We start from the raw sequence: 15,288 nt of genomic DNA, 5'->3' as shown, positions 1-15,288 counted from the left end.
TAATTGTGTTTCGGAAATTAGCTCCTTTGTACGCATGCTGAAAGCTTTATTGTGTATTTACGCACACTGTTTTTATACATTTTAGTTTTCATTTAATGCATGCATTTCTGTACGCAAGTTAATTGAAAGTAATTGGATTTTGAATATTTGTTTGGGTTATTTTACACAAATAGGCTGCTTATCTGCAGCTCTGCACACACAAAATATTCATGACACACCCTAATATACACAATGGATGCAGAACAACATATGATGGGTCCTGAGGGCCACATGATACTATTCACTGTACCTATAGCGCATCTGTTACTTTATACATCAATCATGTCCTATGTCCACACAATCATTGATTAATTCCAGGCTCTAAAGTTATCATCAAAATGTACAATACACTACACCATCCTTACTCTACAGGACCCTCACACTGCCTGCAAGGAGCCTAACATTCATTGTCGGGGGGCCCCCAGACCCCCAGTTTTGTAAGTCAAGGTAAAGCCCTATAGACATGATAAAAGCATAGATTATACATGACACACTCAAATATACACATAAAACACAAAATTCATCCAAATATTATACATACATAATACACAATATCTAGCATGTCTAAACAATGAAAACATCATGCATACAACATATACAAACTCCACACACACACGCACACGCACGCACGCACGCACAAACGCACGCACACACACACACACACACACACACACACACACACACAATCTGCACACACACACACAATCTGCACACCTACCAATTGTGGCTGCTTGTTCAGGGTCAAAGGTATCATCTGTGAAGCGCAGCAGCAGACTGAAGGAAAAATACAGATGTCATCCAACTGTTCTTTTCAAAAACTAATAGAAAAATATTTTAGAGACTTGAGTTCAATGCCACTTGACCACATTTTCAGTTATATTGTGGCATTTCAACTTAAAAGAGTATGAAGGCTCAAGTGATGCAGACGTTAGACATTTTAACACACCAGCAAAACCCATGAGCACTAGTAAACTATGAACACATCAGGAAATGTTTTTTTGTTTGTTTGTTTGCTGTTTAACGCTAACTCAGCAATATTCCAGCTATATGCAGCACTCTCTAAATAACAAGTCTGACCACCTGATCCTGTAGTTGCCTCTTATAACCAGCATAGTCGCCTCTTATGACCAGGTGACAAGCACTGGTTGCTGAAAATTTATTCTAACCTGGATCTTCATGGATCAAATCAGGGAATGTATTCAACTGAGTCTGGGATTCGAACCCACTGTCAAAGGTTTCTGGCACAACTAAGAGACATAACAATGTGTAACAGGGATTAATTTAGTTAAATTATGTCGTGTACATAAATGTATAATTAATCATTTTAATCTTATTTCAGGTTTTAGTGATCCGGCAGACGACGATTGGTTTATATATATACAAGTTGAAATTCGTTGTCAGTCCGTCTGTCTCTTGCTTTTATGTTTACTGCACAGTTCTGTGTCACAGGGCTGGTCACATTTTGGGTATAAGGGTATTTGGGTTGGTCTATTTTCATGTCATTGTCTTTGGTGTTTTAACAATAGCCCAGGCCAAGCTTCTCACTTGATTGGTCCTGTTTTCAAATATACATGTCATCCGCCACACTACTAACCAGTCACACTATCACTGAATGAGGATTGCACACCTGCTTGATTATTGCACAACTCAAAGGTTAGTTATTATACATTAGTTGTTATATAGATTGTAAATTAAAGTCTAATATAAATCATTGCATAAAATAGGTGTAAATATGTTCATGATCAACCTAGTGTAAGTATATACACAATCTACCATTTAACCTGTAGGAATGTGCATATGGTTTGTTTTCTATGTTTAATCTGGTCAATATGCTGGCTAGAAATTATGGTTTTGTAACTGTTTACTTTATGATGTAATATTGATATATCATCAATCCTGTTATGTTTGTAAAATTGTAGAAGTTCATTGTGGTGGTCACTATTATGTATATATGTTTCAGTAAGTGTAATGGTAGTCCTTGATCAATGTATTATCCCTTATATAGGTTAACTATACGAGTTTGCTGTCGGCCTACTTGGTGCGTGGACACACTCCCGTGTCACCCACAGGGTAGGTTTCTGTGTACAGACTCTATGGTCTGTTTCATTATTAGGCCATGTTATTTTTATAGTCTTCATGTCAACAGATACTTTGTTCATCACATGTAAACATGTAATCATATAAAGTCACTTGTGTAATGTATTATTGTGTTATACCTGTATATGATGATATATATGCGCATGTATGTACTTAGTTCATAATGATGATAGGTTCACGACGCGTGATTTTAATTCACATATATTGTTTATTTTTATTATTATTACACAGTGCCTTCTTCCACTACGCTGGAATAAACAGATTGTACCTCACAACCCATAGCCTGTGGTTTATGTAATAACACCCTAACACCACTATATCATGGCTGCAACAAATGCACAGTGAATTACGTGAACGTTGAGTCCGGGCTGCCAGTGCCCTTCCATCTAATATATTAAAACACATCTGTGACGTCATTCCATTGTTTGAACACTCCATTATTTTTCAGGAATGGAGAGTTGCTTGTCAACTGTACATTATCTTGAAGCAACATTTGAATTAATTTCCACTTGGAACAGACGGAACTATTTTTTTACATCTATTTACAAGTGAATATTTTCATTTTTTTCCGAAATCATGTGTCGCCAGCGGGGTTCGAACCCGCATCATTAGATTTGAAAACGTGTAATTGTCAACCTCAGCTACTGCGGCACATGAAGGCATAATGTGAAATTAACTATTAAATATTTTCACAATTTTTCATAAGGCTTAAAAGCTCAAAATAATATGTATATATTTTGTGTTAGAGCATGTTAGCCACAACAATGTTCATATTTATAGATAGTTAGATAAACCTTTGACGAGAAAAAACAAATAAGGTAACATCAATATCGCTTGTTCGGGGCTCTATATTTCCAATTAAACCCATCAGCATGTGTTAACAATGTGCAAGCGATTGATAAATTCTAGTTTAGGACCCAACACAATTATGAAGAGCCGTGTACCATGCATTGTAAATGTCAACTCGCCACGGAGCTTGGCGCACGTGCAACAGCGGCAGAGAACGCATTCCTCGTGCATCACGCAAGGTCGACTCACGCAGTATAAATACGGACAACAAAGAGTTCTGGTTTATTTTTCAAATATTTTCATCTACAGAATATTTTGTCAAAGTGTAAAAGTAGGGATGAGTTTTAAGTAGGGGAATATCCTCGTAACTCTCCATTCCTTAAAAATAATGGGCCTCGGCCCCTGCGAGGCCTCTGCTCCATTATTTTTAAGGAATGGAGAGTTACTCGGACATTCCCCTCTACATAATGACTGTATCTATACAGGCTCACATTATTCCATTATTTTTGCTGACATATCTGTAGTGTACATGGTGTAAGTATCCATTCAGGACAACTCGACAATAAGGTACAGAGAAACCATGTTACCCAAAGTCTTTGGAACCATCAAATATGTGTTCACAGATTGGGACAAGCCAAGCGATCATATTAGACCAAGCTGTATCAGGCCCTCCTACATATTTGAATAAAATGAATTAAATGGGTTTAAAATGAAAGGGTATTGGTAGTATAGCTTCAGTATTCAAACTGAATGCATTTATCATGCGAACAAAAAGAAACATTAGATTTGACAGCGGTCATTGGCAGAATATGTGCACAGTTGCTATGGGAAACTTGGTCAAATGCAGTGGAATAACTTTGGCTGTCTCCATCAAGAGCCAATCATAGTTTATTGACAACACCTTTTCTTGAAAAACAGCGTGGGAATAATGGCGGCGATACTCAAATAAGCGACAAGCAAGACATTTCTTTTGGACTCGAAGGCTTAACTATAGAGCATATTATGAATGGCATTGAGCATTCATATGTATCAGAACTTGTTATCTGAAGTGGGAGACACATTTTCTTATATCAGATATTGCAATTAAATGGGCAGTAGACAGGTATGGTCTGAGAACACGTTGAAGGTGTCTGACATCTCTCCCATCAATCCACCAGATCCCAGCATTGAGATTATTTAATAATGTCTCATAGCCAAGATTACAAATTGTTGTATAAGCAATCTGATTAAAATCAGATCTTCATACTTGCTACACAAAGATATGAGAACATCTCGTTACACCTTGAAAAGTATTTTGACAAAGTTCTCAATTCAAAATTTGAAAAGTGAACAAAAGAAAGCTCTGGAATGTTTAGTTGATTGAAACGTTTTATGGCAGTACTCCCCATGGGGTACGGAAAGGCACATTCACTGACTGTTTTTCTTGTTTTTCAATATAAATGGGTTTCGTATGTATTCAATTTGACAGGCTAACTACTGTCGCCTGACCCTGAAGAACAAACCGTAGTTAACCTGTAAGTAGTGTTTAAGAAATAACCAACGAAGTAACACACCATATTCATCACAAATACGTGTATGAAAGGGGCTGGTATATCGTAGTGAGGATGACATGCAGGAGGGAAACAGGCCCCACAACCCCCTTTCCGTGTTGATGCGCAAAAACAGCTGTAACTGGCCAAGTTGGCAAAATCAAAACAAAAGGTTTCACCTTGACTTTCCAACTCCGCTTTCACCTATTATCAGTATCTTTAAGGTTGTGAGGATTTCTTGCTCGTCCATTAGTGCAACGCGCTATCAACCGTACAGGTTACTTGTGTAGATGGTCCTAAATTTAAAGAATGTTCTTCTTATAATAACAGATCCACAGCTCACGAAAATGGCGTAAACAATACCACGTGTGCAATTTGTCATCAGTTTTGTGGTTCTCACATGTTACGCTCATTTTCATTGGCTGATATTTGAGGTACTAATACGACAGATGTAAATTGAGACTTAAGCTGGGCCCCGTCTCCAATATTACAATATAGGCTGCGCAAGTTGACGACGCGCATAGGGAGCCGGGAACCAGCTTAAATTGAGACTAGGCTTGTTGCAAACTCCACACAGAGACATAAAAATGCACAATGGTATCTAGAGTTTCTAATTATTGTCATGGTTGGGGTGGTAGCCTGTCATGGTGTCATCCGATCTGTCGACACATGAAAAATATGTTGTTGCTAACCGTCGACAAAATAAATTACCCGGCCTGTCGACATGGTGTGGTCACTTAACCGTGACAGTGTTAATTAACTGATGAGAATGCTTTCTTAGTGATTACTGATGGCTACTGTTCGTAAAATGAGTAAAGGGATTAAAGAGAATATTTTTCTTAAATAATTGTTAAGAAAAGTAAGACTATATTTGACTTATGTGAGTAGGAAAATTAATCTTTTGATGCAGACATCAATCTGGAGAATCAGTGGGCCACAACTGAAGCTGGAGATGACTTTCTGCACCGTCCGATGCTGGAAACATTTTGCTGTTCTTCACAAGCCAGAATCTGGAGCTTCTCTGTGCAGCAGATGTCATCTTTGCAGATAGTACATTTTCGTCTTCACCTCGACTTTTTGACCAAATCTACTCGATCCATGCTGAATTCCGAGGACACATGCTACCCTTGATATATGGACTCTTCCCAAACAGAACAGAAGCGACCTACACAAGTGTGTTTGACTACCTGAAACAGACTGCAGAGACTCGAGGACTTCAACTTTCTCCTGATGTGTTCCAGTTGGACTTTGAACGTGCGTCTCACAATGCAGCTGGTGTTGTGTTTCCAAATGCTCAGATTCGTGGGTACTGCCGATAGACTTACCGAGTTAAACTACACAGACCATGTGTCAGAGCTGCTGCATCTTGGACTGTCGACACATATTTGGACTGATTATTTTGCTATTGTCGACAGTCCGGGCATGAGCCCCTGTCATACAGACCACGAAACAAATATATCCAAACAGCCCATGCATGTCAATAGTAGTGGGAAAATCTAGATTACTGTAGTTTCAAAGTAAAGAGAGACTCTGGGCTCCATTCTATCATAGTTTTTTTGAAGATAATTTAACAGTTGTTTTTTCTATAAAATATGTTCACTTCAGAGACTAGATGTTAGTCTTGTGGGGTGTACGCTGTCTCGAATGTTTAAATGAAAGTAACTCATTTTTATTATTTGCACACATCCACTCAAGTTGGAATCAAAACATGGAGTCGCTAGCAACAACGAAGAGCGAATGTATGATCAAATCACACTAGACCAAGTAATATGGAGGCTTAAGTTGTGTAAGGATAGCCCGAATAATGGACTGGGACATTATGCATGTTTAAGCAAATATGTTTTAACTTTCACGTCTTTGTTTTATCACTTCTCTTTGCAATTTAGAGATGTAGAATAATGGTGCCAGTAAGCACAGAACCCCGTCAACAAACCGTTTGGCCATCCAGACAGGGTTTGGCCATCCAGACAAGGTATGGCCATCCAGACAAGGTTTGGCCATCCAGACAGGGTTTGGCCATCCAGACAGGGTTTGGCCATCCAGACAAGGTTTGGCCATCCAGACAGGGTTTGGCCATCCAGACAGGGTTTGGCCATCCAGACAGGGTTTGGCCATCCAGACAGGGTTTGGCCATTCAGACAGGGTTTGGCCATCCAGACAAGGTTTGGCCATCCAGACAGGGTTTGGCCATCCAGACATGGTTTGGCCATCCAGACAAGGTTTGGCCATCCAGACAGGGTTTGGCCATCCAGACATGGTTTGGCCATCCAGACAGGGTTTGGCCATCCAGACATGGTTTGGCCATCCAGACAGGGTTTGGCCATCCAGACAGGGTTTGGATAGATAATTAGCTGTCTTCGAAAATCGACATCCTCAGCCGAGAAAGAATCCCACGTTTGTTTGTTGTTAAACGCTGCGCTCAGCTATATTCCAGCTATATGACGTATTGGGATACAATGACATGCCTCAAACATGTCTGCCAGCCTTACCAGCCGACCCCCTTAGTCGCCTCCCCGTAGATGATGCAGCTGGGCACGAAGATAAACGCAATTCTGTTTGTTTATGTACCGATATATGTATGTGTGTATTTGTGTGTGACTTGTATATCATCATAATATTTGCAACAGTAGGTACAAGTAATCTAAATTTATTATTTTATGTACAGTTTACTCTCATTAATTGTTAAATGGCCTTTGTAGGGAGAGGTGTTTAAATAGGTTGAACCTGTTTACCAATCCATTCCCTTTTCTTAGAAATAAACATTGTTTAAATCTTATCGCAATTGCCGAACAATCGCATCCAAAAGTGGGAGAGATATGACAATCGGTATTGGGAGAAAAGATGCTCATCGGATGTCGATATTTGGAAATACCCCTGATGGTTATAGTTCAATAATAATAAAAAAGTATCCTTGCAGTGAGAGCATTATCGGATTTCGTGGATAATACTATTAGTACTCCCTTGTCATCCACGTTTTCTGGTATAACCCTACACTTGTGTATTTGCCGTCATTCACTCGATGCTCAGTTAATGAATTTATTACAGGTAAAATTAGTGGTGGCACCACTCAGATTACCTGATAAAGGTACCAATTTGGCGTTTCTTGTGTCTGGGGTAATTACTCAATCTAAATCCAGGTTGAAGTGAGGGGAATTGTGTGTTATGTAATGTGCACGTGGCAGCCCAGCAAGAGATGAATGATCAGTTGATTTACTTGTTTCGTAAATCAACGGATCATTCCTAGCCATCAAAGGATTAACAGAAAATAAGTTGATTGATTAATCATTGCTATTTTGCACAAATCTCAAAAGTAAGTGTTTACATGTCTAGGTTAACTAAAGCAAAGGGAATACACTCATATCATGGCGTAAGATGACGATGTAAAAACAACATACTTTGTTCAAAGGGTCAACCGATCGCGATATTACCTTGATTGATTGCTCATTGTTATCTAACTCAGTGAATTTATTTTAAGAACCGTGGACATTATGAAAATAGTTGTCGCGTGGGCTTTCTCGGCTGACCTTTTAGACTTGACACCTATATGAAACACCTGAAACAAACTAAGTGATCAGTTGAGAAACGAACACGGGTTATAATACCCCGAAAAGCTACATATATTTTGATATATTTGATTGTTACAGAGACACGTGGCATCGAATAAGTTTATTTGTACAGCTGCAGACGTGTGGGATATTGTTATCTTAATATGTGGATATTCACGGATACATCCCTCGAACAAGGAAGCTGCCTAAAATTATACATATAACTTTGGTAGATTGTTATTATGATATTTGCATTTTGTTTTATTTCTTTTGCTGTAGTATAGATTCATTCTTGTCCCTCTATGTCTTGGTAGGGAAATTCTTCGATGCGCGATAGACCTTGTTTTCACAAGTCTTTTCCTTTGTAAGCGTGTATATATTACAGGCAATTTATAAAATGTCTAAATATTTCTGTCATTTTGACTGAATAATCTGTCCATTTATTTAACACATTGACTAAAAATGATTTAGACGGTCAAAAGGGCTTAAAACACCACAATAGAATAATTATGCTAGGAATAGAAGCCAAACAAGTTAGAAATGTACTTTTAATCCAAACATTTTCAGTCTCTTGGTGATGATATTAAACATAAAAATGTTTGGAATTCGTTATCATAATAATACAGATGGACATATTTTTCAGTCAATTTGTTAATATTCAGGCGTTGAATAAGTTTCCTAAGTGAAAATTTTGCACATTTGACAGTAAAAATATAAACACGATAAAATAAGCAATGCTCAGGTGAAATATTTACTTTGTGTTGCAAGTCAAAATAGTGTAAATGAAAATCGTACAATTACCAAGCAAGTGACTTATCAAAACTTCGTCACCATTACCGATGCCACCCACAAAGATACCTACATTTTCTTATTATTTCCAAAACTGTATTTCATTTTGTTGATCAATGTGACCATACGCCCTTACATTATCAATAAAATGAATACGAATGGCGCAGCACAGGTCGCGAACTAGTCTAGATTTCTGCTATATCACCCGGGTACTCACGGGGAAAAAACAATAATAAAGGCAAAAACCAGTCCCGGGAAATTGCTCTAGATCAGTGCCCCTTTAAGCAGATAACACTATGCTTTGTTTGGGGGAATACATATTTATACGTAAACGTTCAGAGTTTACTTTGATTTGCGATTGAATTTTCCTTAATCTTAAGGTGTTTCGTCGAGCATACAGTTCTCCCTGGTTATAATGCCATATTAGTCTCAGAATGGAATTTTGCAGTTGAATAACTACCTGCTTATAACGCCACCCTGGTTATAACGTCACCCTGCTTATACTGCCTCCCTGGTTATAATGTCACCCTGGTTATAACGTCACCCTGCTTATAATGTCACCCTGGTTATACTGCCTCCTTCGTTATAATGTCACCCTGGTTATAACGTCACCCTGCTTATAACGCCACCCTGGTTATAACGCCACTCTGTTTATAATGCCACCCTGGTTATACTGCCACCCCTGGTTATAATGCCACCCTGGTTATAACGCTACCCTGCTTATAATGCCACCCTGGTCATACTGCCACCCTGGTTACAATGCCACCCTGGTTATACTGCCACCCTGGTTATAATGTCACCCTGGTTATACTGCTACCCTGGTCATAATGCCACCCTGGTTATACTGCCACCCTGGTTACAATGTCACCCTGGTTATACTGCCACCCTGGTTATACTGCCACCCTGGTCATAATGCCACCCTGGTTATACTGCCACCCTGGTTACAATGTCACCCTGGTTATAATGCCACCCTGGTTATACTGCCACCCTGGTTATACTGCCACCCTGGTCATAATGCCACCACTGGTTATACTGCCACCCTGGTTACAATGTCACCCTGGTTATACTGCCACCCTGGTTATACTGCCACCCTGGTTATACTGCCACAACTGGTTACAATGTCACCCTGGTTATAACGCTACCCTGCTTATAATGCCACCCTGGTTATACTGCCACCCTGGTTATAATGCCACCCTGGTTATACTGCCACCCTGGTTATAATGCCAACACCGGTTATACTGCCACCACTGGTTATACTGCCACCCAGGTTACAATGCCACCCTGGTTATAACGCTACCCTGCTTATAATGCCACCCTGGTTATACTGCCACCCTGGTTATAACGCCACCCTGGTTATAATGCCACCCTGGTTATACTGCCACCCTGGTTATACTGCTACCCCTGGTTATAATGTCACCCTGGTCATATGCCACCCCTGGTTATACCGCCACCCTGGTTATAATGCCACCCTGGTTATACTGCCACCCTGGTTATAATGCCACCCTGGTTATACTGCCACCCTGATTATACTGCCACCCTGGTTATACTGCCACCCTGATTATACTGCCACCCTGGTTATACTGCCACCACTGGTTATACTGCCACCGCCACCCTGGTTATAATGCCACCCTGGTTATACTGCCACCCTGGTTATAATGCCACCCTGGTTATACTGCCACCCTGGTTATACTGCCACCACTGGTTATACTGCCACCCCTGGTTATACTGCCACCCTGGTTATACTGCCACCCCTGGTTATAATGCCACCCTGGTTATACTGCCACCCCTGGTTATACTGCCACCCTGGTTATACTGCCACCCTGGTTATACTGCCAGCCCTGGTTATACTGCCACCTTGGTTATAATGCCACCCTGGTTATACTGCCACCCTGGTTATAACGCCACCCTGGTTATAATGCCACCCTGGTTATACTGCCACCCTGATTATACTGCCACCCTGGTTATACTGCCACCACTGGTTATACTGCCACCCCTGGTTATAATGTCACCCTGGTTATACTGCCACCCTGGTTATACTGCCACCCTGGTCATAATGCCACCCTGATTATACTGCCACCCTGGTCATAATGCCACCCTGGTTATAATGCCACCCTGGTTATACTGCCACCCTGGTTCTACTGCGACCCTGGTTATAATGCCATCCTGGTTATACTGCCACCTTGGTTATAATGCCACCCTGGTTATACTGCCACCCTGGTTATAATGCCACCCTGGTCATAATGCCAATGTTTTTCAGAACAAACGTTCCAATTCCCTGGTTAGATGCCATTTTTAATTTATATATAAAACTGGCAATGTAGTTAATCTTCTGGAGATAATTTGGAGATAAATTTTACATATTCCACATGTATTGTGAGGACACCCGATCTTCAGTTTGTTTCACTACAGATAGTCGGTACGGTGTCCATTTGCACAAAGCTATAGACGCACAACCCTTCAGTGTCGTTCATAGTCGACTTCACTAGTTGTGGCTATGTGACTGCCATAGTGGGCTACAATACACGATCGCCTTGTGGAACGAAACCTTACACCTCAAAGTTTACAATCACATCACCATACCCGATGACATGTTTGTGGAATGTTGTTGCAAGATCCTTCGCCGATATGACGTCAACCTAGCAACAAAGTGGCAGAGTCGTCGACTGTGTATGATAAGCTCGTCTCAGTGAGCTATCATCTCCACATGCCATCGCCACACAACCACCAAAACAAAACAAAACAAAGAACCCGACTCCCTTCCCGCCTTCCTCCCTCCCTGAATCCCTCCTCCTCCCTCCTCCCTCCTCCCTCTACCCTCCTCCTCCCTCCTCCCTTCACCACCATTGCCTTTTCTATTTCTATTTTTAGAACAACAAAAGAACAACAGTTTAACCATGTCGATCTTGTTCACCTTGTACGACAGTTTCTCTGGGTTTTTCCCCATCCCTCCTCCCCGGAAACGGACGCGACGCCCTCTTGTAGGCGCGCGCCACCGGAAACGGATGCGCTGCCCTCTTGGAGGCGCACGCCACCGGAAACGGATGTGTAGCCCTCTTGGAGGTGCGCACGCCACCGGAAACGGATGTGACGCCATCTTGGAGGCGCATGCCACCGGAAACGGATGTGCCGCATGCGCAGGTCACGTGACCTGAAATGACGTCACAGAGGTCACGTAATCCTCTCAACCAATCAGAAGCCAGGAGCGGTACTGTAGCGCTGCTGACAACTACTGTTATTCAATACTATAGCCACAATTAACTAGTGAAGTCGACTATGAACGACACTGAAGGGTTGTGCGTCTATAGCTTTGTGCAAATAGACACCGTACCGACTATCTGTAGTGAGACAAACTGAAGGTCGGGTGTCCTCACAATACTCACGACCGAAAGTCTGTGGTGAGACATCAACACTCGATGATGCTTTGATATAAAAATGCACTTGCAGTATTGGTAATTTATTTATTTCCCCTTATGAATATAACAGAAATGAAAACATCCGAATAAACCAATGTCCTAAATGTGTAAATATACATAGACATTATATGTTTGGTCAAATATGTTATGTGTGCTTCAATCCCTTTTCTGTGAATATTTTGGTCGGGTGACCTTTAAATATTACATAAAAACCGTCTATGTGTCTGTTTTTGTCATTTGTACCAACATGAGCATGTTTCTGTTCTAACTGGTGTGTGTTATATGACGGTAGATGAACAGTCCACGTCCGAGTCGCAAGCATACGGTACATTGTTCACTGGTGTGTTGTACAAATATGTGTAAACTATGTTCTAACACACATAAGCAGTTTGCATTAATTCAGGAATTCAATATGTAAATCAGTCCAATATGTTCACGTTGACGAGTTGGCTTCCCTGTTTCATGAAATACAAATGTTAATACCAAGTAGTAGTAGAACAAAAATATGTGTTCACGACAAACATCCTATGTAAGAATGTTTATGTCTGTAAAACTTGACACCAAAACACCTTTTATAACTTGCACGTGCCTCACGCAGTAGTGACACACACGTGCGTTGGGTGTTATTCCTGATTTTGATATTTTCCAGGTCGGTCTATTAATGTGTATGGATCATTATTCTTAATCAATCTTATTGATTCCGCTTATCATACAGTTGTGATTTATCTGATTTCATTCATTGTTTGTGTATGAACTAGCGACGCGGCGTCTGCAACGCGCGGAGAGCCTACGAACTATAGGCATGCTGGATACTGGCAGAAGTCAGCGTGCAGTGGTCAAAACGTGTAGTCTGTGATTAGCATACTACAGAACAGGTACCAACAAAACCAAAATGTTGACGATCGGCCCAGGTCAACGACAAGAGTACAGGTACATTGATCCGAAATCAGGCTCTACGAAATCGAACTCAAACGACGAATCAAATTGCTGCAAACTTTCATGAGGCTACTGGAGTACGAGTAACGGGAGTGCAGCTAATGTCCACGCTCGATGGCCACGTGTTCTGCCGCTCCTAACAAATGGTTTACTCATTCAGTACAGAGGTCCCAGTCCCAGTCTACACAGTCCCAGTATACAGTACACGATAAACAGTATTACGTAGAATTAAATGGACGAGCACCTTTAGCTAAAACTTTTAACAATTACAATTTTGGGTCTAAAAACCTTTCACGTTTCTTGAAAGATAATATATATTTGGCTAGACAACTGATAATTTGTGGATTTTGTGACGTTCAAAGTTTTATGAATGTCTGACAAGTAATGTTGTTATTAAAATAACAAGGAATGACTTTTTCTTTTATTCTATAATACAAAGGACATTCTAGACAAAAAAAAAGTACTATATTTTTCATTTTTCAAAAGACAATATTTTTCATTACGTAACATAGCCATTTTTCTACCCATTTCAACCACGAGAGAGCGCCCTGAGCATTTAAAACGACTCATTGCAATGCGATAGGCTTTCAACGTCGTACATGACCATTTCTTTACAAAAATGAGGTTTAATGATACAAAATAAATAGAGTTAAGAAATAAAGCATGTGTGTTCAAAATGGTTTTGCTTATCAATATCAATGCACCTTTGTCTTCCAAATTTTCATTAAATGCTGAACCATATGTGTATTGCAAAAAGTATTTAATGCATAGAACATACTTAGCTCTTTTACGAACTGGAGTTGCAAAAATCTACATAAATGTTGGAAGATGGAAAAATGTTGAAAAATGTAAAAGAATCTCTCAGAATTGTAATTTAAATGAGTTAGAGGATGAATTCCACACACACAATAATGAAATGCCCATGTATTAATGATTTGAGAAACCTTTTTGTACCAAAGAAATATTTAAGCAAATGCACATCCAAATGTTTTGTTAATTTAATGAATGATTATGATCCAGCTATAGTAGAATACTTGTTAAAATTTTGTAAAGCTTCAATTGTAAGGAGAGAATGTTATCATTAATTACTGTACACTCTGTTATCATTGAATATATATATATAATAAACCGCCATCGCCCTTGATGTACATTTTGTATTTTTGTATACTTTGTATACTTTGTATATGGGCCTGAGGCCTCAAGTACAAATAAATATACATTGTTTAAAAATGGAAACTATACATTATTCTAATTATCACACTTAAAACCAAAACCATAATTATATAACAGTCCTTTAAAATTTAACGCCAAGCATTTAATACGTTTTTAATACCCAAATAAGCGAGATTACGCTCCTGTAGGTATGCCTCGTGTATAATGTGATTTTCAGTTTGAGTCACAAATTTTATCCAAAATTGTATTATATTTTCATAAGTTGGTTAACTTTTATGGAGCTTCTACCCGGATGTTGGGAACTTATCTATTCAGATTTGAGATCTGTAAAAGCGACCATGAACATTAATAATATCTCGCCAATGATGAAATCCCCAGATAGATACAAGAGAATGTTCGAGATCTTAACATCGAACACATGTAAGAGTACAGCATAGGGTAGGTAATAAAAAATCTCTAATTCTATTTTTCAAAGTATTTAAAACCTTTGTGGCTTCTGGAGAAAGTGTTTTTGGGTTGCATGCTAGTTTCCTAATGATGACAGACGAGTTCCTAAGTATTAATTACTTGGGACAATTTCAACATTTTCCTCCCCAAGAAAATACTTTTCACAATTACGTAAACGCCCAACCGCCCCAAAAGACAATAACTTTGCCCTTGTTATTGTTAGTACTTAATTTACTTTTATTTCAATGAGCAACTATTTATTTACTATATTTTTCATTTCCAGCACTGTGCTATCTATAAAAATTATATCATCTGCAAAAAGTAGAATACATAATTATATTTTGCCCAATTGTTTATCGTCCACTATCGTTTACCGCCCATTGCAAAAACTAGTTTGAATTATTTGTGTGTTATAGAAACTACCCCGGCAAATGGTTTCAGGAATTTTGAATTATACTGCTGAAGGAATCGCGAAATCAGCTGGCAGGGCATTAGGCGTTATAATTAGTAAAGTTAAATCATTTGGAGGAG

The 15,288-nt window shown here is 39.6% G+C and overlaps 1 protein-coding gene across 1 annotated transcript in view; it reads right to left on the bottom strand.

Annotated features, from left to right (window-relative positions):
* LOC139470365 (ras-related protein Rab-18A-like) overlaps nt 1-4,817 on the bottom strand; it is a 30,256-nt gene extending 25,439 nt beyond the window's left edge. The window contains exons 1-2 of the mRNA XM_071252762.1: nt 4,634-4,817; nt 758-813 (exon numbers count right to left, since the gene is read on the bottom strand). Coding sequence (XP_071108863.1) covers nt 758-813; nt 4,634-4,704 — 127 coding nt within the window. The 5' untranslated portion in view covers nt 4,705-4,817. The remainder of the gene's footprint in view (nt 1-757; nt 814-4,633) is intronic.
* Nucleotides 4,818-15,288: the final 10,471 nt, after the last annotated feature.

Source organism: Haliotis cracherodii, unplaced genomic scaffold (assembly GCF_022045235.1).
Source record: "Haliotis cracherodii isolate W230 unplaced genomic scaffold, xgHalCrac1.p SCAF_20, whole genome shotgun sequence".
Taxonomy (NCBI): domain Eukaryota; kingdom Metazoa; phylum Mollusca; class Gastropoda; order Lepetellida; family Haliotidae; genus Haliotis; species Haliotis cracherodii.
Note: the sequence above shows the minus strand (reverse complement) of the source record. Positions and strands in the feature narration are given on the sequence as shown.